Source organism: Balearica regulorum, chromosome 3 (genome assembly GCF_011004875.1).
Source record: "Balearica regulorum gibbericeps isolate bBalReg1 chromosome 3, bBalReg1.pri, whole genome shotgun sequence".
NCBI classification, from domain to species: Eukaryota; Metazoa; Chordata; class Aves; order Gruiformes; family Gruidae; genus Balearica; species Balearica regulorum.
The window spans coordinates 64,536,054-64,562,499 of NC_046186.1; the positions used below are offsets into that span (position 1 = coordinate 64,536,054).

General features: G+C 45.5%; 1 protein-coding gene across 2 annotated transcripts in view; it reads right to left on the reverse strand.

Moving 5' to 3' along the window:
- Window positions 1-15,655, reverse strand: part of IFNGR1 (interferon gamma receptor 1) — a 28,506-nt gene extending 12,851 nt beyond the window's left edge. Inside the window, exon 1 of one of the 2 annotated variants that reach the window (XM_075748259.1) lies at window positions 15,440-15,655. In XM_075748259.1, coding sequence (XP_075604374.1) covers window positions 15,440-15,527 — 88 coding nt within the window. In that variant the 5' untranslated portion in view covers window positions 15,528-15,655. The remainder of the gene's footprint in view (window positions 1-15,439) is intronic. The other variant, XM_075748260.1, reaches the window with a different exon arrangement.
- Window positions 15,656-26,446: the final 10,791 nt, after the last annotated feature.

Sequence of the window (26,446 nt, forward strand, 5' to 3'; positions counted from 1 at the left end):
AAGCAAGACCATCAGATAGCCCCTATCGGGTTCACAAGCTGTGAAGATTATACCTCTATGTTGGTATTATACAGATGTACCAGCAAGACAGATAATATGAATTTACTGAAGTTAGAGGAGATTAGCCCAGCTCCTGTAGATTTCTCTTGCTCTTCAGAAACTGAATCAGGGTCTGTGCTCTGGGGGGGGGTGTTGTGGTTTTACCCCAGCCGGCAGCTGAGCACCACGCAGCCGCTTGCTCACTCTTCCCTCCCCCACCCCTGCCATGGGATGGGGAGGAGAATGGGAAGGAAAAGGCAAAACCTTGTGGGTTGGGATAAGGACAGTTTACTGGGACAGCAAAGGGAGAGGGAAAAACAACAACAACAGTACTTAGAATATACAAAACTGGTGATACACAATGCAGTTTCTCATCCAACGACCGTACAACTCAGACCGCATGCTCAGACTCATCCCGAAGCCGGACTGTTCCCGAGCCACGCACCCTGGAGCTGCCCCTCCCTGACTAGCTCCCCTTCTATGCTGAGCATGATGTCACATGGCATGGAATACCCCCTTTGGCTAGCTTAGGTCAGCTGTCCCAGCTGTGTCCCCCCCCAACTCCTTGTGCACCCCCAGCCATCCCACTGGCAGGGCGGTGCAAGAGGCAGAAAAGGCCTTGGCTCTGTGTGAGCACTGCTCAACAACAACAGGTCCATAGAACAAACACATTGCTCTATTATCAACACTGTTTCCAGCACAAATCCAAAACACAGCCCCATACTAGCTACTATGAAAAAAATTAACCCTCTCAGCTGAAACCAGAACAGGGGGGTCTTACTGAACCCTACTGCTTCAGCCTTGCCAAACGACACCAGGCCTCCTGGGGAAAGCCTGGATTATACGTGAATTTCTGACAATGCCTTTTTTACCACTCCAGCAGTGTTTATCATCACAGAAAGCTGTGATGATAATAAACTACTAACATTTGTAAGGAATTTGAACACTGAAGCTGTAATGTAGTTTCATATACAGGAAAGCATTTGAAGTGCATTTAGTAAACAACATCAGAAGTACTGTAGTAAACAAACCAAAAATAAATAGCAGCATGGTAGTTTCCTCATAGAGAAAGCTTCTGTTCTAAGCACCAACAGCAACAGGGATATCAGGTGAGGAGCTGCAGGGGAAGGAAAATTACACGATCTGTAACTGTTGATGGCTGTCGCCATCAGAAGGAGCAAAGGCATTCAGAAGGAGAAAAAGATGAAGGTTACTCAACTGATTTTAATTGTTACTTCTTAGCTTGTCAATGTCTGGTTTGGCATCTTTAATATTCTCGTAATACAGCTTTTGTGAAATGTTGACAGGTAACTCATACTTGACCTGCTCTAGTCTGTTGCTTGTTCACAAAGCAAGTGCTCCAACATCACTCTGTGACATACTGAGGGAAAGTAAACATTTTTCACATCTTATACAAGACCACAGAGATAACACTCTACAGAAAGTAACACACAGAGGCTGAGATATGCTATTAACCACGAAGATTTGATACATGTAACAAACGTCACTCTGCAAACGGTGCTGTGGTTTAGTTATGTTTTAATATGTACAGAAGTGGTATTTCAGTTATTGGAAAAAAGGAACACAATCATCAAATTCTCAACCACAAGAAAAAAAAAAGGTGACAAGTTGACAGAAGAGGTGTCAAAGCACACAAACATTAGTTCAAGTATTCAGTTTTAAGGTACAGTGTAGTAAGTCTTACAAAATTTTACTGTTGTCTACTATTATACAAACAAAATTATACTTAACAAGAGTGGAAAATGAAATCCCAGTACATATTTGAACTGCCAGTAGAAGCTACATATTATGCAATTATATACCATTTTGCTTTCTCCTCCCATCCCCACATTTTTGTTTTATTTTGTACATAGACAGAGTTGCTACCTGGATTTCAAGAGAACAAACTTTAGGCTACTTGGAACTACATAGCAGTATCCCCTGAGAATCTGCTTTTGAGGGCTCAGAGGTCCATGAATCAGTTTTTAAGAAGCACCTTTTAGAAGCACCGGAGCAGGCAATCCCACAGTGTTATAATCAAGTGAGTGGGGCAAAAGAGCAGCTTGGCTGAACAGGGAACTCCTCTTGGAATTCAGGAGGAAAAAAGAAATTGTATGATCTCTGGTGGCAAGGTCAGGCTTTGCAGGAAGATTACAGAGCCATGGTTCGCATATGCGGGGAGTAGACACAAAGGGCCAAAGCTGAACTAGCACTGAATCTAGCCAGTGTTGTATCAGACAATAAGAAAGGCTTTTTTAAAGTATGTTAACAGCAAGAGGAGGTCCAAGGAAAACATTGGACTAATACTTGTTGAAGATGGTCATTTGACTAATAGGGATGAATTAAAAAATGAGGCATTCAATGTTTTTTTTGCTTCAGGCTTTGATAATACTGATTGACCTTGAGTTACCCGGTCCTCTGAGTCAGAGGATCCCCAGTGCAGGAACACTGACTTCCTGTTTCTGAATGCTGAAATTGTAAGGGACCGCTTCTATCAGCTGAACGTTCCTAAGTCCACAGGGCCTGACAGGATCCACCCCAGAGTACTGAAGGAGCTAACAGATGTTACAGCAGGACCCCTCTCGATCCATCTTGGGAGTGTGGGGAGGTCACTGCTGACTGGAAGTTAGCCAGTGTTACTCCAATTTACAAAAAGGGCATGAGGGAAGACCCAGGAAACTACAGACCTGTTAGTCTAACCTCAGTACCTGGAAATATTATAGAGAAGATCACCCTGGGTGCTACTGAAAGACATTTAAAGAACAATACAATCCTCAGGCACAGTCAACATGGGTTGACAAAGGGAAAGTCTTGTTTAACTAATATGCATCTACGATAAGGTCACCCATCTAGCGGATGAAGGGAAGGTGGTAGATGTAGCTTTTCTGAATTTTAGTAAGGCTGTTGACACTGTCCCTGGACAAGTTGTCCTACTGTGAAATGAAGAGGTACCTGGTGCACTAGATGAAGAACTAGCTGAACGGCAGGGCTTAAACGGTTGTAGTGAATGGGGATGCACGTGGCTGGCAACTGGTCACCAGTGGTGTTCCTCTGGGCTCAATTCTAGGAGCTGTTCAATATTTTTACCAATGATCTGGACACATGAGTTGAACGTACCATTAGTAAGCTTGCTGATGATGCTAAACTGGGAAGTGCTGTTGAATATATTGAGGGATGAGAGGACTTGCAGAGGGATCTGGATAAACTGGAACACCGGGCAATCATCAACGGCATGAAAATTAACAAGAACAAATGCTGGATTCTGACACTGTCCCACACAACATCCTTGTGTCTAAATTGGAGAGACATGGATTCAATGGATGGACGACACGGTCGATAAGGAATTGGCTGGACGGTCGCACTCAAAGAGTTGTGGTCAACAGCTCAATGTCCAAGTGGAGAACGGTGATGAGTGGCGTTCCTCAGGGGTCGGTACTGGGACCGGCATTGTTCAACATCTTTGTCGGCAACATGGACAGTGGGATCGAGTGCACCCTCAGCAAGTTTGCCAATGACACCAAGCTGTGTGGTGTGGTCGACATGCTGGAGGGAAGGGATGCCATCCAGAGGGACCCTGACAGGCTGGAGAGGTGGGCCCGTGCAAACCACATGAAGTTCAACAAGGTCCTGCACGTGGGTCGGCACAATCTGAAGCACAACTATAGGCTGGGCGAGGAATGGATTGAAAGCAGCCCTGAGGAGAAGGACTTGGGGGTATCAATTGATTGATGAGAAGCTCAACATGAGCCGGCAGCGTGCGCTTGCAGCCCAGAAAGCCAACTGTGTCCAAAGAGGTGTGACCAGCAGGTCGAGGGAGGTGATCCTGCCCCTCTACTCCGCTCTTGTGAGACCCCACCTGGAGTACTGCATCCAGCTCTGGGGGCCCCAGTGCAAGAAAGACATTGAGCTGTTGGAGCGAGTCCGGAGGAGGGCCACGAAGCTGATCAGAGGGCTGCAGCACCTCTCCTATGAGGACAGGCTGAGAGAGTTGGGGTTGTTCAGCCTAGAGAAGAGAAGGCTCTGGGGAGATCTAATTGCGGCTTTCCAGTACCTGAAGGGGGCCTACAGGAAAGATGGTGAGGGACTGTTTATCGGGGAATGGACTGACAGGACAAGCGGTAATGGGTTTAAGCTGAAGGAGGGTCGATTTAAATTAGATGTTAGAAAGAAATTCTTTACTGCGAGAGTGGTGAGGTACTGGAACAGGTTGCCCAGAGAGGTTGTGGAGGCCCCATCCCTGCAGTGTTTAAGGCCAGGTTGGATGGGGCTTTGGGCAACGTGGTCTAGTGGAGGGTGTCCCTGCCCATGGGCAGGGGAGTTGGAACTAGATGGTCTTTAAGGTCCCTTCCAACCCAAACCATTCTATGATTCTATGATTTTTAACATGCTCCAGCTTTGAGACTACAAACAAACTAGCAGAAAACAAGCCTTCCTCATGAAAGGACAACTTTCTTTACAAACTATGCGTCGGGTTTGCATGGCAAGGTTTTGGTAGCGGGGGGGGGCTACAGGGGTGGCTTCTGTGAGAAGCTGCTAGAAGCTTCCCCTGCGTCTGACAGAGCCAATGCCAGCCAGATCCAAGACAGACCCACCGCTGGCCAAGGCCAAGCCAATCAGCGCCTCTGTGATAACATATTTAAGAAGGAGAAAAAAACAGTTAGGGAGAGCTTTTGCAGTCGGAGGGAGGAGTGAGAAGATGTAAGAAACTCTGCAGACACCAAGGTCAGTGCAGAAGGAGGGGGAGGAGGTGCTCCAGGCACTGGAGCAGAGATCCCCCTGCAGCCCGTGGTGAAGACCACGGTGAAGCAGGCTGTCCCCTTGCAGCCCATGGAGGGAGGATGAGGGGGTGTAGGGATTCCACCTTCAGCCCGTGAAGGACCCCACGCCAGAGCAGGTGGAGGCACCTGAAGGAGGCTGTGGCCCTGTGGGAAGCCCACGTTCGAGCAAGCTCCTGGCAGGACCTGTGGACCCATCGAGAGAGGAGCCCACACCAGAGCAGGTTTGCTGGCAGGACTTGTGACCCCGTGGGGGACCCACGCTGGAGCAGTTTGCTCCTGAAGGTCTGCACCCTGTGGGAGAGACCACGCTGGAGAAGGTCGTGAAGGACCGTAGCCCATGGGAGAGACCCATGTTGGAGAAGTTTGTGAAGGACTGTCTCCTGGGAGAGGGACTCCATGCCGGAGCAGGGGAACGATGAGAGGAGTCCTCCCCCTGAGGATGAAGAAGCGGCAGAAACAACGTGTGATGAACTGACCATAACCCCCATTCCCTGTGCCGCTGGGAGGGGGGGGGGGAGTGGAGGTTGAAGCCAGGAGTGAAGTTGAGCCCGGGAAGATGGGAGGGGTGGGGGGAGGTGTTTTAAGATTTTTATTTTATTTCTCATTCCTCTACTCTGTTTTCCTTGGTAATGGCACTACAGGTTAGCCTTTATCACTTACAGGAATGAGTTTACACATACCATCAGCTCATCCTTTTCATCCTCACTTTTAAAAGCTTTGCTTTTAGTCATTTAGTCAAGTACTATGTCCTGCTTTAATCTTTCACTCCATATCCTCAAGACAGACATACAGGATGCCTTTCAGCATAAGCTGAGAAGCTAAAAGCCATAACTCTACTTACAAACAAAGAACAGTAAATAAATAGGTTTATAAGCACACCTCTCACCTCCTTAACCTCTCCTTTTTTCACAGGCCAAGAATTATCTCCCCTTCTTTTTCTAAGGGATGACACCTTATTACTCCTTCTACCACTTCCCTTGTTCTCTACAGGCACCAGCCATATTGCCTGTCAGGTAGTCTAATGCATATGTAGAAAAGACAAAAATAAATTGTTCTCAGCTTGTATTTATTTTGAGGTTTGCTGGTTGTACTTTAAAGCCAAAGAAAGCCTGAAAGCTCATCTCCTTTCCCTAATTACAATGGTTATTTTCATGAAAGACTATCTCTACCTGCAAACCTTGCCTAACCAATTTGGGTCATCAAGGACCTTACTCTTGAAGTCATTTAGCAGTAATACACAGAAACATAGCACAAGTCACAGCAGCTTAAGATGCAGAAGTGAGTGCTCAGCACTGCAACAGTTCAGACCAAAGATCCTCAAAACAGCCATGGAAAATGGATCAGCTTGTGATCACCCATGGAAATTCTACTTTCAATGCCTTGGCCAAACTATTCTAGTCCTTTTCTTCAGGTTTGTTATCCCCCCGCCTCCACCCCCAAATGGTCTTCATGGTCCAGCTCACAGCCCCTTTACTCAGGCTGTTCATCTGGCTTCTAACGATTTCTCCTCTGGCAAGTGCCCCATCTTGTGCCAGTGCAGAGATAGAGCCTTGGAACACTCCAGCATCAAGACTACAGACCATAGAGAACATTGCAGATTTTCGAAGTGCTAACATTTAATCTTCATAGATGCTATTTCTGCATACTGCCAGTTAAAATACCATAATACTTTTATACTTATAATACTGTTTTACTTAACTCATAATGAAGCATTATTTTTTAAAACATATTACACACTGTTCTATGCTGTTCCGCAAGCACAACTGTAGAAAGGTGACAGTGGCTAGTGCCACAATGATAATCTTTGAACATAATACTACTTCTAATTTAACACTCAAGCTGCAAATTCAAACATTGAGAAACTAAGTGTGAAAAAGTGAGAAGAAAATTGATCAGCAAATCATGTCATGATGCACGATACAGGACATTCAACAAGTTCTAGTTTGCTTCCAGTTCAGATGCCATGATTTCCACCCGCAGTTAGCCCCGTTCACCTTGCTTTGTAAGACAGTGACACTGGCTGACAGAAAGGCAACAGAGCATTAGCAAGAACAATTTATTTTTTTTCACAGAAATACAGAAATTGAATTGGGTATGTCCATTGTGGAACAACACAAGAGGAACTTCAGACAGCAGCTCTATGTCCAGAGAATAAAGGAATAAAAAGTGAAGGTAGGCCAGTCGGATTTACTTTTTTTTTTTTTTTAAGATTATTAAAAGAAACTAATCATGCCTGGATTTTGAGGATGAAGAACTGGAACGTTAGAAAGCAAAGGTAGGAGTAAGGGAGGGGTAAAAGCAAGCACAAACATGACCACAGGGTGACCTAGAAATTGAGCATTTAATACAGAACAGACACGGGAATGCAACTGTACAGTTTATCTCAGCAAACCCACACCTTCATCGGTTTATAACAAACATACATAAGTCAGAGAAATGTGAATATGTTTGTTCATATATGAACTGTCCAGACTAACTATTGCTGCCATATTAGTGACAAAGACCTCAGTAGGTGTGACTACAACAGAGGGGGATATGTGTGTGTGTGTGTATATATATCTATATAAAATCAAATATCTCCTTAATGTGCAATTATCTTTTTAATTGTATTTAAGTTTTTTGAGACAAAATCTTCAGCAAACTTATACAGAGGACAGGAAGGAAATAGATGTGGGAGGAAATTAAAAACCAAACGCCACTGGAAGACTTTTGTTTCACTGCAACTAGCTGCTGCTTGGTTTCAGGCTGCTAAGAAATAAGGGGGGTTTTGTGTTTTGGTGTTTGGGGTTGTTTTTTTTTTTTTAAAGTAACAGGAACAAGTGTACCTAGCTGCATCTTCTATGACTAAGGAAGATAATTTACAGAACTAATCCACTAGTTGCACACAATATATGATATAGTTCTGCTTCAAAAATATCAACCTAACCAGAAAATGCTTGCTCGTATCTACACGTCTAACTTGTCTTGTTCTGTACATTCACTTCCCCAAATCAAAAAACACCACATCTTTCACAAATCTCAGCAGGGTCAGACACATGCAAATCGAGAAATACTTGTATACTAGCTTCAAACTAGGCTATCTTTTTCACTATATAAATGTTCCTGAACAATGCTACCTATGGAAAGTACTCATGAAATACAAGTTTGAAGCAGCCGTATATTCAATAAAACCTATTTTTAAAGCATGTACAGAAGGATTTATTTTTTTATACATACGGATGTCCCACCTGTTCATTGAGCAATGCACTGTCCAACAGCAAAAATTAAATCAATGAACTGCAGAAGGGGACATTTCACAGACAAAAATTAAGTCAGCCTTTAAAGTGATGTTTATATAGAATCATAGAATAGTTAGGGTTGGAAGGGACCTCAAAGATCATCTAGTTCCAACCCCCCTGCTGCCACATGCAGGGACACCCTCCACTAGACCACATTGCCCAAAGCCTCATCCAACCTGGTCTTAAACACTTCCAGGGATGGGGCCTCCACAACCTCTCTGGGCAACCTGTTCCAGTGCCCCACCACTCTAACAGTAAAGAATTTCTTTCTAACATCTAATCTAAATCGACCCTCCTTCAGCTGGAGCCCATGTGTTGGGTTTGCGTGGCAAGGTTTTGGTAGTGGGGGGGCTACAGGGGTGGCTTCTGTGAGAAGCTGCTAGAAGCTTCCCCTGCGTCTGACAGAGCCAATGCCAGCCAGATCCAAGACAGACCCGCCGCTGGCCAAGGCCAAGCCAATCAGCGCCTCTGTGATAACATATTTAAGAAAGAGAAAAAAACAGTTAGGGAGTGCTTTTGCAGCCAGAGAGAGGAGTGAGAAGATGTAAGAAGCTCTGCAGACACCAAGGTCAGTGCAGAAGGAGCGGGAGGAGGTGCTCCAGGCACTGGAGCAGAGATCCCCCTGCAGCCCATGGTGAAGACCACGGTGAAGCAGGCTGTCCCCCTGCAGCCCATGGAGGGAGGATGAGGGGGTGTAGGGATTCCACCTTCAGCCCGTGAAGGACCCCACGCCAGAGCAGGTGGAGGCACCTGAAGGAGGCTGTGGCCCTGTGGGAAGCCCACGTTCGAGCAAGCTCCTGGCAGGACCTGTGGACCCATCGAGAGAGGAGCCCACACCAGAGCAGGTTTGCTGGCAGGACTTGTGATCCCGTGGGGGACCCACGCTGGAGCAGTTTGCTCCTGAAGGTCTGCACCCTGTGGGAGAGACCACGCTGGAGAAGGTCGTGAAGGACCATAGCCCATGGGAGAGACCCATGTTGGAGAAGTTTGTGAAGGACTGTCTCCTGGGAGAGGGACTCCATGCTGGAGCAGGGGAACCATGAGAGGAGTCCTCCCCCTGAGGATGAAGAAGCGGCAGAAACACCGTGTGATGAACTGACCATAACCCCCACTCCCCGTCCCCCTGTGCCGCTGGGGGGGGAGTGGAGGTTGAAGCCAGGAGTGAAGTTGAGCCCGGGAAGATGGGAGGGGTGGGGGGAGGTGTTTTAAGAGTTGATTTTATTTCTCATTCCTCTGCTCTGCTTTGCTTAGTAATAAATTAGATGAATTCCCTCTCTAAGTTCAGTCTGTTTTGCTCGTGAATGATAATTAGTGAGTGATCTCTCCCTGCCCTTATCTTGACCTACAAGGTTTTCGTTGTACTTTTTCTGCCATCTAGTGAACAAGGGGAGCAATAGAGCAGCTCTGGTGGGCACCTGGCCCCCAGCCAGGGTCAACCCACCACAACCCATTACCCCTTGTCCTGTCAGTCCACTCCCTCATAAACAGTCCCTCACCATCTTTCCTGTAGGCCCCCTTCAGGTACTGGAAAGCCGCAATTAGATCTCCCCAGAGCCTTCTTTTCTCCAGGCTGAACAACCCCAACTCTCTCAGCCTGTCCTCATAGGAGAGGTGCTCCAGCCCTCTGATCAGCTTCGTGGCCCTCCTCCGGACTCGCTCCAACAGCTCAATGTCTTTCTTGCACTGGGGCCCCCAGAGCTGGATGCAGTACTCCAGGTGGGGTCTCACAAGAGAGGAGTAGAGGGGCAGGATCACCTCCCTCGACCTGCTGGTCACACCTCTTTGGATGCAGCCCAGGACATGGTTGGCTTTCTGGGCTACAAGCGCACGCTGCCGGCTCATGTTGAGCTTCTCATCAATCAATTGATACCCCCAAGTCCTTCTCCTCAGGGCTGCTTTCAATCCATTCCTCGCCCAGCCTATAGTTGTGCTTCAGATTGTGCCGACCCACGTGCAGGACCTTGTTGAACTTCATGTGGTTTGCACGGGCCCACCTCTCCAGCCTGTCAAGGTCCCTCTGGATGGCATCCCTTCCCTCCAACGTGTCGACCACACCACACAGCTTGGTGTCATTGGCAAACTTGCTGAGGATGCACTCGATCCCACTGTCCATGTCACCGACAAAGATGTTGAACAATGCCGGTCCCAGTACCGACCCCTGAGGAACGCCACTCATCACCGTTCTCCACTTGGACATTGAGCCGTTGACCACAACTCTTTGAGTGCGACCGTCCAGCCAATTCCTTATCGACCGTGTCGTCCATCCATTGAATCCATGTCTCTCCAATTTAGACACAAGGATGTCATGCGGGACAGTGTCAAATGCCTTGCACAAGTCCAGGTAGACGACGTCAGTTGCCCTTCCCTTATCCACAGACGCTGTAACCCCCTCACAGAAGGTCACCAAATTTGTCAGGCACAATTTGCCCCTAGTGAAGCCATGTTGGCTGTCACCAATCACCTCCTTGTGCATATCTTGTGCAACATCAAAGTTCCTTCTCATTGTGCCAGAAGCCATGAGCCATTACTCTGTACGAGAGATATCACGGTTCCAGGAAGCAGAATTTAACTGGAAGTGCAATAATGCATACAACAGAACAGGGCCTGGTGAGCCCACGCTGCTGACTCTATGGTACAGCTGAGACAACAGCAATTTAAAGAACCACAGAGATCATTCAAGCTACATGTGTCTACTAAACATCATTTAGGCACTGAAATACAGATTGAAAGCACAAATTGAAAGCTTAGAGACACAAACTGTGGAAAAAAACCAAGTAAAACTCTCTTTTGATAATCTGTTCCTTTTTTTTTTTTTTATGTCAGTCAAAAACAAATAAATCCTTATAATCCCCAAGTGATACCTCATAGGAAAATAGTTTTAAGCCACTTCAGCAGGCCAAGAGGGACAACAGTTTGAACTTTGCTGTGGATTCATGCCAAGTGGGTAACTCATTTACCCTGTTAAAAGACAGCCAGACGCAATGCTAACAAACCAGTCCCTTCTGGGCCCCTGACTGGGAAGATGGTGTGCCTTCCTTATGACAGTCCTGCACTCCATCTGAGCTACCCAGAAAGGGTAGCAGCTTTGGTCATTTCACAAATGTAAAAAACCGATTCTCCTTAGCTTTCACCGCCACTGAGGGAGACAACAAGGGAAACAAGATCAGATAAATCTGCACTATGAAAAAAAAAGGTGGCAAAAAGGCAGCCTATACCCTGGAATGTGGACTCAGACAGTAGCAAGTCTGTGCTAAGGGTGAAAAATAGCACATAAAAAGAATGTAGTCTGTTTCCGAAAGCTGCATTTCCTTCTAGAATGGACCTCTTGAATCACTTAGAGCCTCACTTCAATCTGTTCCAAATCAAACAAAACTGGCCTGTACTAAAGCAGAGTGCAGCCATCGGGGGGGGCTAGAAGAGGACTAGGAATTTCAGCAGGCAGAGGTCGGCACCCAGCGCGGGCTGCAAGGGCAGCAAGCGCAGGCCACGGGGACAAACGGGAAATTGCTGTCGGAGAGGGGGCTCCGTCCACTGCCGCGTTCCCCCGCAGGGCAGCAGGCATCCGTGTCTACTGCGCGCTCCTGGCAGGCCAGGCACTGGAGATAAACAGCCCGGTTCCTCCTCCTGTCAGACTGCTGGAGGGAAGACTGCCTGTAGGCTGGCTTTGGCAGGGAGCTCGACAGACCAGCAAACACCAAGCAGCAAGGTGTGGAAGAATTTTGTTCCTGCTACCTGCCCAGCCTTCTTCTAAGCGGCAGCAGCGGCATAGCGTATGTGCGGATGTTTGAATGTGCTTGCCTTCACCCGCTTTTGTTTGTACCTCCAAAAGAAAGTCAGCACATATGCTTCTCTTGTAATGTTGCTCCTTGATGGTACTTCCTTAACAAGGTTATTAAAACAAGCTTAAACTAGTGCATGTAACAGCAGTTCTGTGCAGAAGGTTCTATCAGAAGTTCTTAAAAGATCTTTAATACAAAAAGGAAACCATATTCAATTTACAAATCGAGTACAAAGTCTAGGGGTAAAACTTAAAGCTATTAATTTTTTAAATATTTAGTGAAATTAACTCAAATGATTTCACAGAAATCAGGAATAAATACTATACACAGTATTTAGTGCATTTTTACAGCTTCTATTTACAACAAGTTTTTATTTCCTCAAGGCTCAGAGGTTTCACATGGTTCATGGAGCTTTTAAAATCTTTGTTTATGATAAAAATCTCCACAAGGTGGTATGCTGTACTGAGAGCAGACAGACTGAGATCACTATCTTAAAAAAACCCCACAGTAAGTTGCACAAGATGGACATTTAAAAAACTGCTGTAATAGCAGACGTTAAATACTGGTTTATCTGTTTTATGACTATTCTTCGCTTTTATTATAGCTGAGAAGTCATTGTAATAGATGCTATCTAAACACAGCACTTTCATCTAATTTGCTTTTGTTTGCAGCCAGCCAGATGAACTGCTATGACTGCTAATAATCTGAACCATAAAAGAATGTCAAGACAACCAAGATCATCACACACAACAGGGAGTCAGCCACAAAAATTAAGTACACACGTGCACTGGTTTTGGCTGGAATAGAGTTAATTTTCTTCATAGTAGCTAGTAAGGGGCTATGTTTTAGATCTGTTCTGAAAACAGCGTTGGTAACCCAGGGATGTTTTCGTTACTGCTGAGCGGTGCCTAACACAGAGCCAAGGCCTTTTCTGCTCCTCACCCCACCCCACCAGCGAGGGGCTGGGGGTGCACAAGGAGTTGGGAGGGGACACAGCCGGGACAGCTGACCCCAACTGACCAAAGGGATATTCCATACTACGTGCTGAGCATGACATCATATAACTGGGGAAGCGAGACAGGATTGCGGCTCAGGAATTAGCTGAGTATTAGCTTCAGGTGGTGAGAAATTGTACTGTGCATCACTTGTTTTGTATATTCTTTTATCATTATTGTCATCCTCCTTTTCTGTCCTAATTAACTGTCTATCCCAACGCATGGGTTTTACTTTTTTTTTTTTTATTCTCTCCCTCATCCCACTGCAGGGGGGAGAATGAGTGAACGGCTGCATTGTTGTTTTACCTGCCGGCCAGGCTAAACTATGACAACACATCGCCTTGGAAATCTGGCTTTCAATGTGCAAAAGCACTTCAACTGCTATCACAGTCTCCAAATCTTTCTCTACTACTACTATAACCTTGACCAGGGAACTTCTCTTCCAGGATACTTAAACGCAGACAAGCAGCACTCAGCTCTGCTGATGAGTCACAGCCCTATCTATGCAGCCATGTTAAGAACCCAGCTGTAGGAAATGCAGGGGGTGTTCAGCTATGCAGACAACTGCTGTTAGGTTGTTAGACGAAGATGACTGGGCATCTCCCCATTACACACTCAGCCTTAATATGCACTATGTTGCTGGCACACTGAAAGCCCTACTAAGACTTGAGAAAAAAAAAAATCACTGTACATTGCAAAAGAAAGCATGATAAACACGCTTCAGAATTCCCCTTCTACTTTCATTCTTCCACTGCAGGCCAGCACGTCTGCTTGCATCAACGTAATAACCAAGTAAGGACATGATATTAGTTCATCATTACCAATATAACCAGCATTTTCATTCAGCTAATACACAGCCACATCTATTAGAACTCCCTTCATCATGTTTTTCTTGACTAAACCCCTAAGTTTTTGCTTAAATGATGAAGTCTCTGAAGGGTATGGCTATAGAGGTTGTGGCAAACACGAGTGCTACTCACCAGGAAAATTCTTCTCGTGTTTTCAAAACCTAACTCAGAAATGTATTCTGCTCCTTTCATCTGAGGGTTTGCTGCACTCACATGCAGAAAAATGAGCTTTTTGCTTCTAGGCAGCTTTCTATACATCAACGGCATCAACAGCATTGTTCTGTGGTCTTACACCAAGGTAACTGTTGTGCTGGAATATGGTAGGTTTATTTTACAAGTTATTTACTGGTATTGTGTTTTTACCTTACAATTGCTTAATGCAATTTAAAAGTACCATCTTCTATTAGGAATAAAAGCATGCCATTAAAAAACGCAAAGGCAGATCTCAAAAGACAGTATTTAACGTATCAAGCCTTCTTACCGCTAAAATGTGAAAAAAAGGAGTTTCCTTGCAAGGTTTACTGGCTAACAATCAGCCACGAAGCTGAATACTGGATACTCAAGATGTAAACTACCAAGGGACAAGCCAGCAGGCAGATTGCCCTTTTTATTGCTACTAGTCCACATCAGGTAAACAAGCAGTCTTCCAAAGTCCCATATGGTGTGGCACATCCCCAGGAGCAACCAAGTTCAGTCACTCCACCTGGGCATGGATCTAAACTGTCCAGTTTAGTCCCAGTGAATCTGCATTATGCATTTGCAGAATCCAAGGAGCCTGGGCATGTAATCAGGGTTTCTGCGACCAGCTGCAAGCAGCATTTTAGGTAAATGGATCTTGCTTTGTGGGTAAAGCTCAGGAGAGTACTGCTGCATTTATTTAATGTGTGGACATGCTTCCTATTTCAAGCCCTTTCATGCATATTGTTAAAAATTAACTGCATTTTCTCTTTTGACCTGAGCTACCAGACAGCAATCTCCAGTTTTAATGAGCTGTTCCAGTTTGAAGTGGAACTTGTAAACCAGATTGAGTATTTCTTTCCCTATTTACTTGCAACAACTCTGCCCAAACAGAGACAAAACTCCACTCTTTGCTGGCAGGTCACCTCTCCCTCCCGTCAGTGCTTGGCTGAAAGGGGCCCCCACACCTGTGGTCAAGGCCGCGACGCCGATGCCTTGCTGGGACTCCCTGATCTCGCACTCCTCATCTTTGCTGTGAAATTCCCAGTTTCTCTCCTTTTTTTGGAAACGCACATTTGCCAAGCAAAGGGAAGTAGACCTGTTCTAGGCACGGCCTACTCTTCCTACGTGACGAAATGCGCATACACGTTATCACAGGTGCCACAGCGTCAGGGGTTACGCCTGTGACAACGACTGGGCGGCAGAGGCAGGTTCCAAAGCGCACCGATGGCGCCGCGTCGCCAGAACGGATTTGCACGCCTGGTACCGGGTCACCTCGCCGGGACAAAACGGCACAGCCACCGGGAGGCGGCGGTGGCGAGGCTGAACAAAGCTGGACTCCGTTCCCTCGCCGCCGCCCGGCTGATCGCTCTCCAGGTGGCAAAGCGGGACCCGCTGCTCCCCCACCGGCTACCCGCGCCCGCCAAGGGCGGCGGCACGGACGCGGGTACCGAGGCCCCACCGCGGCCTCGGCGGCGCTCGGTCACGAACGACCCCGGGCCCGTGCTGACGGCATACCCATCCCGGCCCGGCCCCGCTCGTTACCTGCGGGCGGCTGCTCCCCGCGGGAGGCCGCGCTCCGGTGGGACGCCAGCAGCGCCGCGAGCGCCAGGAAGGCCAGCGGCACCCGCATGGCACCTAGGGGCGCGCGCGGGGGACGCCCCGGCTCGTGCTCCCCCGCCGCGCTCGGTTCGGCTCGGCGCCTGCGCGCTGCGCTCCCCGCAGGCACGGCCGGGAAGGGGCGGGCGGCCCCGCCCCCAGCGGAAAGCCGGGCCCTGCGGGGGTGGGCGGTGGCGCGGAGGGGTCACTGCTGGGCCGGGCCGGGCCGGGCCGGGCCGGGAGGAGAGGGAGAGCTGGCGGGCTGGCTGGCTGTGGGCCCTGCGGGCAAGGGGAGCGTCACTTGGGTGGGGGAGGAGGCCGGAGCCACGGAGCCGGGGTGGGCTGCGGCCTTGCAGCGGGGCGGGGGGGGATGTTAGCCTTCGTGATGCCCTGGCTTTATTAATTTTGTGTTTGGATTTTAAATGCCGACGATACTGTGTCATACCTGTCAGCCTCAGCCGCTGAAAAAACATCATCCCCCGCTTGTCATGTTGGGACTTAAGCTCTCTCCCCATTTCTTAAAAAACAAAGCGTTCGTGCTGTGGAGTTTTTCAGAAGCAGTGCTTGGAATTTATATGTGCAGAGGAATCCTAATTTATGCTGAGAGATTTTTTTCTTTCTTGCAAATGACCTAAATTTATATGCACTTCAAAAAACTAAATGAAGTGCTGCCAAGCAAGGTGGAGATTGAACCTTTTTCCACCCTCCTGTTTCTGTGTCTCCTGCCCCGTGTCCTAATGCCAGATACTTTTGCTCCCTAACTGCTCAACCTCGCTGCCACCCTGGGCCAGATGAGGAGAAGGGCACAGAAGAAACCTCTTCTGCCACACGTCCCCAGCTGTAAGGAGGATATAGCAGCTTTTTAAGCCCCTGAGAGAGAATCTGCAAATAACTCTTTTTTTTCCAGACCTGAAATGGAGGCAGCTTGAGGGATCGTTGACACCCACGCTTCTTCCCAGCCTTTCAGAGAGACAGAAAGGAGGAAACTGAGCTGCTGGCCAGTGTTATGCTTCTCCTTTCTCACGCCTCTCGGAAAAAATGACTTCAGTTGCTCCCTCACCTTTATTTCCTATCCCAAAGTCTGGCCCACTTCCTGGAGGAAGTTGTGGAGGAATTGTTTTTCCTGCCACCTGCCATCTGCATTTGCAAAACTGAGAAGACTGCACAATTTGCTGCACAGGAGGGAATGAGAAGCGAGGAGAGGGGAGATGGCAAGCCAGCACTGCTGCTGAAGAAGAGGCCCCACTTGGTACAACCTCAGAAATGAAGGTGTCCCCACAGGTGATGAGGTGGTGCTGTGGGGTGTACGGTCAGCGCTGGCTAGACAGCCAGCATCTCCTCCCGGCTGCACTAAGGCTGAAAAAAAATGGATTGTGAAGCTATGCTCACTTTATGTAGCAATACTACGCTCGCAGTATGACCTTTGTGCTTAATGTGAGTGCAGTAACGAGCTTCACAACCAACAAGTGCTTGACTGTCTTGGTTGAAGTATTGGCTGCTCGATGGCACGTGGATTTTAACCTCCTGAATGGTGCCATTTTTGCATGGTATTTTCTAACACATAACGCGTTTTCTAGCACATAACAATAGGATGACAGGAAGCAGCCTCAGGCTGTGCCAGGGGAGGTTTAGATTGGATATTAGGAAAAATTTCTTCAGCAAAAGGGCTGTCAATCATTGGAACAGGCTGCCACAGGGAAGTGGCTGAATCACCATCCCTGCGGGTATTTAAAAAACGTGCAGACATGGCGCTTTGGGACATGGTTTAGTGGCGAACTTGGCAGTTAACAGTTGGATTTGATGATATTAAGGGTTTTTTCCAACCTAAACGATTCTATGATTGAAATGGTATTTTACACAAAAGTAAGTGAGCACAAGGAATCATCAGCCCTGGATAGAGGTTAGGTATTCTGACAGGCTTGTCAAGGGCTGGCAGTGTGCCTAAGGTAGGTAAAGTTGGATTTTTTATGAAACTGCACAGACTTGATAGAATCTTACGAATGGTGAAGACAATGAATAAAAATTATGTCAGCTCTCTGCAGAGAAATTAAGGAAATGTAATTCTGGTTACAAGAGCTGTCCTTGGCACACCGTCTGCCTGTGTCACCAGAACCCTTGCACACGGCTCCTGGCATGGGCTGCTCTCACTGTGCGGCCAGCAGAGTCTGTCCCCACCCAAACGTTACAAACTTGCTGAAAGTTTTCCTTGTCTTGAATTGTTACACATTGGAAAAGAGAAAAAAAAATATTGGCCACTATAATGTAAAGCGTCTTGTAACTTCCTCGTTTGCACTCTTTTCCGTGCTGAGCTTAAGAAGTGGCGGTCACATGCCTCTCTGTGAGAAAGGTCTTGACAAGATAAACAACTTCTCACATTGTGGGACAAGTTTCCACAGCCTTTTGCTTGCTTGTTTGTTTGCTTGTTTGTTTTTTACTTGTCAGTTGTGTCATAGAGTTCTTGTGACTTCATGTGCAGATACAGGATCTTCACCTCGCTTAGTCTGAAATGCCTACTCCTCTGATTCATGATCATGACAGTCATTGCAGTTACCAACATGCTTTCTCATAAACCAGGCTACGTTCTGGACCTTCAGTCTTTTGACTTTGAAATACTGCCCCAGGTCCTTTGAAAAAGTAAGGTAGATGCAGTATCAGTGTGGGAAGAAGTCTGGAGCTAGTATGAGGCTGTGTAAGAATACTCTTAGGAAAGGCATGTTTCAAAGGTAGTGCCACCTTTTCTTTAAATGCTATCACAAAGATAAATTACACGCACAAATAAGTTATCTCTAACCAGAACTTTTCCCCAGTGATTAAAAGCACTAGCTGTGTTTACCTTCAAAAGGTACAGGTAATCAGACACATGCCCTTCCTAAAAAAAAATTTTAAAAAAAAGTTCATTTGTGATCATTTAGCTTCGATGCATCTGTCGGGAATTTCAGTGGTCTTCTCATACAGACTGAGGGTAAAAATAGACATTTTGATCTTCCAGGAGCATCATTCTTAACTTTAGCAGTCATTTCAAATTTCTGCCCATTTTGATTCTCCTGGGCTACCCATTCTTCCCAAATTCACAGTTCCAGGAACCAGAGAACTGAAGCAACGAGATCTGAAGCAGTCTAAGCTGAGCTCTTATCAGAGATTTCTATCCCTTGTTCCAGAAGAGAAAGAAAATCTCCCACTACCCAGGAAGTTACCTGTATCCTAGGATTAAAGCTCTTTTAAAATGCTCATGCTGCATATCCTGTAATTACCAAATTTGCATATCACCAAATGCTGTTATTGTCCTAGCAGCAGCTGACTAAGGTGGTCACCTCTCCAACAGAGCAGCAGCAATAAGCACTACTTAGAAGTCAACCACCAAAACAAAGACAACAGGTTTATTTGAGGCTGGGGAATGTACCTGCCTGAATCGAAAGGTGAAAGAAAACAGAGAAAGGTAGCAAGGACAGATTAAGAAGATGGGGTTGTAAGCCGATGAGCAAGTCTCTAAAAGGCTGCAGTGTTTTCAGTGTAACAGCTGCTCTGCTGTAGCTGCTGCGTTGGCAGATGACCTCTCATGCTCTGTTACTTGTGTTTGTCTAATCCACGTGTGATCTGGTATGCACCCCAAGAGAAAACTAGCCTAATGGATAATAATGCAAGATCAGCTTCTTCATGACAGCCGGTCTGCTCTCAGGCTGGGAGAGGGACCCTGATGTTGTGGTTTAACCCAGCCGGCAGCTAAAATAACCCACAGCCATTCACTCACTCCCCTGCTCCCAGTGGGATGGGGGAGAGAATCAAAAATGAAAAAAAAGTAAAACCTGTGGGTTGAGATAGACAGTTTAATAGGACAGAAAAGGAAGATAACAACAACAATAATAATAATAAAACCCAACAAAACAAGATGTGAACAGCACAATTTCTCACCACCAGAAGTCAATGCTCAGCAAGATGCCGAGCTGCCCTGTCTCCCACGCCCAGCCCCCAGTTATATACTGAGCAAGACATCATATGGTATGGAATATCCCTCTGGTCAGTTTGGGTCAGGTGCCCTGGCCGTGTCCCCTCCCAACTTCTTGTGCACCCTCCGCCTTCTCGCTGGCAGGGCAGTATGAGAAGCTGAAAAGTCCTTGACTGCTTGGCAACAACTAAAACATCAGTGTGTTATCAACATTATTCTCATCCTAAATCCAAAACACAGCACTACACTAGCTGCTAGGAAGAGAATTAACTCTATCCCTGCCAAAACCAGGACACCTGATGGTTTTGGATAGAAAGGAGAGTCATTAACCTTCATCAGTAAAAGAAAAGGGACTAAGTTTAGTTGGAGCTCTGAATGAGGTAAAAGAAGAAAACCCAGGAGGTTGTCACTTTCTTAAATATATTTGAACATTCTGAGACCCTTAAGAGAAAGCTGGAGACAGTTACTGCACTTGGGAGATTGGTTGTTTGTTTTGGGTTTTTTTTCTCCTTATACTGTAGTCTTTTGTGCTTTATGCATGAAGTTATAGTGCAAACCTTACTGCATGTTAGTGTAGTTGCTGGTCCCATCCCCAGATACAGGTCTGAGTAAAAGGCTAACCACCTCGTTTGGAAAAATAGCACTGTTACATAAATGAGACTAATCTACTCTTTTGGTTAAGAGGTGAGGAAGAGATATCTAAGCATGTCCTTCCCTGAGCATGGGAAGGACAAGCATGACAAAAGCATGGTGCAGTCAAAAGCTCTGTGCAATGCCGTTGTGAACTTCTGTGTATTTACATCTGGCCTAGACCTTGTAAGAGTTAAAGTGTAGATCAGAAAGATTATATCTTCTATAACTTTCTGGAAAAGGGTGCCATTAATGCAGGTGCAAAAATGTTTTCTGATAAAGAGTCCCACCTCATAAAACAGACTAGCACCATAATATGTCTTAGAAGAAATAATGTTGGGTCCTTTGTTCTCTTTTAGTAATCCAATGCCTCTGTCTGATGTGGAAAGTCCAAAGACCCATAATTATTCTATTATGCAAATCGATCTTACACAGACCAAACTGTTGTTTGACAGACTATTGGGGACAAACTAAAGAATGGAAATTGCCTATTTTGTTGAATGTTATGAATTTTTAAAAAGCATTTTTAGAGCATGAACAAAGTATCACAATGGAAGATACTGCAGTTCTGCATAGTACCCAGTGATTAAAAATTCATGGCAGAACCATCATGTATAGTCAGGATAAGCATTAATCATTTCAACCCAAATTAAGTATTGTTTCTTGTAAATCTATGTAGGGACTATTTAAAAGCAGAATGGAATTATAAATAATGAGGAGGTGTGAGAATGAGCACAGATACTTTCAACAATACACGTAATACAGAATAAGATATTTTATGAAAAAAAAGTAAGAACCTAAATTTAAGGTATTTTTAATCCTCATGATTGGATGGATTCTAACTGAAATTTGTGTATGCTCATAATATTGGATGTGCTTATACTGATACTCTTACTTCATCAGAAGCCCTTTTATTTTCATTTTGAAGTAATCTAAGAAACATTTCCGAGTGAGAGAAAGGTATGCAATTTATTTTCTTTGGTGACAACCACAAGACCATGATATCTGACTGGTTGTGCAATGTATGTGGACTGCTGAGTCAAGCAACTGATGTATAACTCATATTGGCTGTCTAAAGTGCTGGTTTTGCCTAGCAAAGATATCGTAGGGAACATGATGTGAGAATGGGACTTGGGAATCAGCAACATAAACCCATAGGAAACCAGGCTTCATTAGTGCTGCTGCTCAATGTCATGTTGTTACGTGAATATGTGTTTCCTGAAGCAAGTTTTATTATCTGGGAAGGGAGGAGGCCAAAGTAACTGCAATTGAAATGAGTACCAGACAAAGAAAGTGGAGTCAAATAGAAAAGTCAACATAGTAAAGAGCCGGTGTGTGTACTGATACCTGCCAAGCTTTTGTTTCTTTTTCACAAACATCTGAAGAGAATGAAACAGCCATTGCAATAGAACTAGAGTTGATTAGCAACAGGAAGAGGAAGCTGAGGACTTCCAGGTACTGCTTGGTACACAATGTCATGCTGTTACCCTTAGATAGATTTAAGATGGGGTAGGGTTCAGTTCAGGATCCCACAGGGAGAGTGAGTATTCCTGAGCCAGGATACTGTTAGGCTTGTCCATGGGCATGTGTTGCTGAGAGATATCTCAGAGGAATCTCAGATGACAGAGACTAATTTTTCAATTATTTTTTAAAAATGTTTTACATTTGCACCCATCTTGCCAAATTTATCAACAATCCTTTGTTAACTTAACCCTTTGTTAGATAAAATTTGTTGGGTTTATGCTTCTGCTATTTAAAAAGAACTACAGCACATTTGATAAATTAGTGGTGGGTCAGGAAACTGGCACAAGAGTTGAAGCCAGAACAAACACTTGGTCTTTAGAGTGGATATTAGGAAAACTTTCTTCATGGAAAGGGCTGTCAAGCACTGGAACAGGCTGCCCAGGGAAGCGGTTGAGTCACCATCCCTGCAGGTGTTTAAAAGGTGTGTAGATGTGGTGCTTAGGGACATGGTTTAGTGGTTGGACTTGGCAGCGCTAAGTTAACAGTTGGACTTCATGATCTTAGAGGTCTTTTCCAACCAAATCAACGCTATGATTCTATGATTTATTATGTTGGGAAACTTGCTGTTATTGAGCTGTGTGATAATTAACAAGTCTGTGGGCAATGGTATCAGATTGATCAGGCTGATCAGTTGGAAGTGTGTTGAATCCAGCAGAAAGAGGGAAATATCAATTCCATCCTTTGAGGAAGCAGACAGATGCCTTCTGCAGCACCACACTGGACTGCACACCTCTGTCCCAAGAGGACAAATACAGCCAGGAACAGGTGCTGACAGGAGTTATTCCGATCAACAATTGAAAGTGGGTATCCTCTCTTCTAAGAGGCAGCTAAAAATGCTTGTCTTGTCTAGTCTGGTAAAAGAAAAGGCCAAAAGGGGAACTTCTCTCTGTAAGTATGTTCACAGTTTAAGCAGTCTCGGGTTTTTTAAATCAAAAGATAAATTTTACACAAAATCACAAAGTAGAAAATGTTCCTGCCTGAATTAAGGCTGAAAATTAGAAGAAGGTTTCTAATTTTCACAGGGTTAGAGCTTGGAACAGTTTCCTGGTAAGATTAATGGGAACAAAAATGTGGTTAGTTTTAATGAAGGATGTGATCATTTAAGAAAGAAATTACTTAAAAAGACTACCTGCCATAGCAGTGAAAAGTACTCTGGTAACCTATCTGGATTACCAGTGAACTAAAGAATGTATAAAAATACTAACTGCTGAGAACATTTTATTTTAGAGCATATTTTTCTTGTAAAGTATGTTACTGATATCCTCTCAACCTTTTTTTTTTTTTAAGGTTTTGTAGGCCAAAAATCAAACCTTACCTCCATAAGAGAAAAAAAATCTTCTGACAATCCTTTGAAATAGTACTGCCAAAAGGGGAATAAAACCCAGTGAAAGGAGGAAAAAAACAAAACAAAACCAAAGAAACAACACTTGATTTCATCAGGAATCATTCTGATTTCTGCTGGCCATGGGTTTTATTTGTAATCATATCAAAACAAAATGCCCAGCAGAGCTGCACACAGACTAGGCAATTCAGAGAACTGGACACTACTGACCATAGTAAGATTAATAAATGAATGCATACATCCACTGTATCAATTTCAGTCTAAGAAATTAGTTGTTAAGAACAAGAATGTCAAGAATGTTTTAGACTTTGTAAGAGAAAATTAATGCACTTCCATAGTACATCAGACCGATCCGTAACAAACTTACACAGAATACCGTAGAACATGGGTAAAACATAATGATATGCAACAAACAGGCAGTTAACCAAAGAATTAGTAGTTTGTGTGATTCTGTTTTCCTGAATTTTTGCAGAAAATAAATTTTTCTACAATTCTTTATGTTTTCCTTGAAAAACAGCATGAAACTTGTGGTGGTTTTCTGTTACTGGGAGGAGGGCCATATACAGCCAAGGAGTTCAAAATCACCCATATGCCAGGAAACAGGGAGGATCTCTGAAATGATGTGTAAAGATAAAATCAGATAAAATCACTCCACTCAAAAGTGTAAAGCTGTTAGGAACACACAGGTAGGGTTTCTCCAGAATATACAGATGTAGGTTTTTTTGGTGCTTTTTCTCTGAACTACTGATGTTCAGTAGCAGAGCTAATAACCAGTTTTCAACAAAGACAGTGGGAGACAGAGATCAGAGAGGGCTATATGTATACTGCAGACTTAACAACACCAGGGTGTGATAGGCAAAACCACGACGTTTGCATTCCAGTGCATTTTATTTTGTAGAACAAACTTCTATAGATAGAACAACAGACTTGAAAACTATGTTGGAGAGCAGCTGACCACACACACAGACTATTGCACAATTTGGTTCCCTAACTATCCTGTTCCCAAAGCAAAACAGAATGCTGTCTCTGCTGGTTTCGTTGGGATAGAGTTAATTTTTTTTGTAGTAGCTAGTATGGGGCTATGTTTTGGATTTGTGTTGACCAGCCAGGGATGTTTTCGTTACCGCTGAGCAGTGCTTACACAGCATCAAGGCTTTTTCTGCTCCTCAGCCCACCGCACCAGTGAGGGGGCTGGGGGTGCACAAGGAGTTGGGAGGGGACACAGCCGGGACCGATGACCCCAACTGACCAAAGGGATATTCCATACCATATGACGTCATGCTCAGCATATAAAGCTGGGAGAAGAAGGAGGAAGGGGGGATGTTTGAAGTGATGGCATTTGTCTTCCCAGGTAACCGTTATGTGTGATGGAGCCCTGCTTTCCTGGAGGTGGCTGAACACCTGCCTGCCCATGGGCAGTGGTAAATGAGTTCCTTGCTTTGCTTGTGTGTGTGTCTTTTCCTTTATTTATTAAACTGTCTTTATCTCAACCCACGAATTTTCTCACTTTCACTCTTCCAGTTCTCTCCCCCATCCCACCATGGGGTAAAACCCCAACAGTCTTTTTTGGCACCCAACATGGGACTCGACGGGTTTGAGATAACGACAGATTTGATTCAGGTGTGCTAGATTGAATTTATAGCTGTTATTGCTGTTCAGCTATTAATTGGCAGGTTCCTGTACTTGCCATGGGGCTTGTTTGCCTTACTGTATAGTAGAATGTAGTGCTCGTTAGTGGCTGCTTTTTGCTTTCGCTGCTCGCTGTAGTGCTGTACTGCTTATCTTCTGATTGTGCTGTGCCTGGGAACATTCCGATAACAGCAATGGCGATGTGCCTGGGCTGGCAGCTATCCAGGCCACCGCTGCTCTGTCTGTGCTGCTGTACTAGACAGGCTGGAACTCCAGCGTGAACTTGAGTCAAAGGGACTGTGATCTGTGGATGAGTCCATGTGGGAGCAGGACATCCCGAAGTGTCTGTGGCTGTGAATAAGTCCATGCCGAAGCAGGTGTATCTTGATGGTCTGTGGCCATGGTTACATCTGTGTTGCAGCAGGTACACCTCTGAAGGGATTGTCGCCCAAGGATACATCCATGCTGCAGCAGATAGATACACGTTGAAGCATCAGTGGCTGTGCATGGTGGCTGGAGCACCTCAAAGCGTGTGGCCATGGGCGAGTCCACGACAGAGCAGGTTTATTTCTGAGGGGACTATGGCTGTGGGTAAGGCCATGCTGGAGCCCTGCTATATCTCTGAAGGCATTGTGGCCCATGGAGAAGGCCACACAGGAACAGGTGCACCTCGAAGTGGCTGTGGCTGTGGATAAGCCTATGCCACAGCAGGTGTACCCCTGGAGAAACTGTGGCTCGTGGATAAGGCTCCACTTGGAGCAGGTGCACCCCTAAGGGACTGCAGTTGGTGGACAAGTCCCAGTTGGAGCAGGGGCAAGGGGAGGAGTTCATTGTAATGTTAAACCCAGTGGTCTGGTCCAAAGGGACCAGGGGTGGAGATTGTAATGGAAATACCTTTAAATTGTTGTAACCCAGGATTTGAGTTGCATGTTATAGGAATTACTATAGCAGGAAACACCTGAACCAATGGAGAACAAGCCTTACAAGAAGCAGTGCAAGTGCAGCAGTGACCTGACCTGAGCTGGTTTTGGTGCCCAGTAACTCCATGGAACTCCCCTGTCCTGAGGGACCACCATAACAGATGGAGCCCAAGTGGGCTAAATGAACTCAACAGACATTTTGTAGATATTTGTGGACATTTTATGGACATTTTACAAGGGTGATCCATAGACTAAGGGAATGATATCTGCATATTGTATCAAAGGATGAGAAGGAGGGGGTGGTTAATGAGGTTATATTGGATAGTGTGGTATCTGAGCATGACGTAAATGGTATGGAATAAGGGGTGGAGAATGTGCTGGTTTTGATTGGGATAGACTTAATTTTCTTCATAGTAGCTAATATAGGGCTATGGTTTGGATTTGTGCTGAAAACAGTGTTGATAACCTAGGGATGTTTTCGTTACTGCTGAGCAGTGCTTACACAGAACCAAGGCCTTTTCTGCTCCTCACCCCACCGCACCAGCGAGGGGCTGGGGGTGCACAAGGAGTTGGGAGGGGACTTTGCTTGTGTGTGTGGCTTTTCCTTTATTTATTAAACTGCCTTTATCTCAACCCATGAGTTTTCTCATTTTCACTCTTCTGATTCTCTCCCCCATCCTGCCATGGGGGGACTGAGCGAACGGCTACGTGGTGCTGAGCTGCTGGCTGAGGCAAAACCATGACGTTGTTGTTGGGTAAATCTTTGAACCTACACTGTGAATGCATTGGAGACAAAACTACCCACAATCACATCAGATAATCATGTCCTGCTTTTTGTTCTCACCCAAGGCATTTATTTTTATGAAAGCCAACCAGGAAAAAACACAAAATCCTTAGTTATCTTAGATGAGAAATGCACCTTTGAACTTCTTTGTTTCAGTACCAGTATCCAGTATATGGGTATG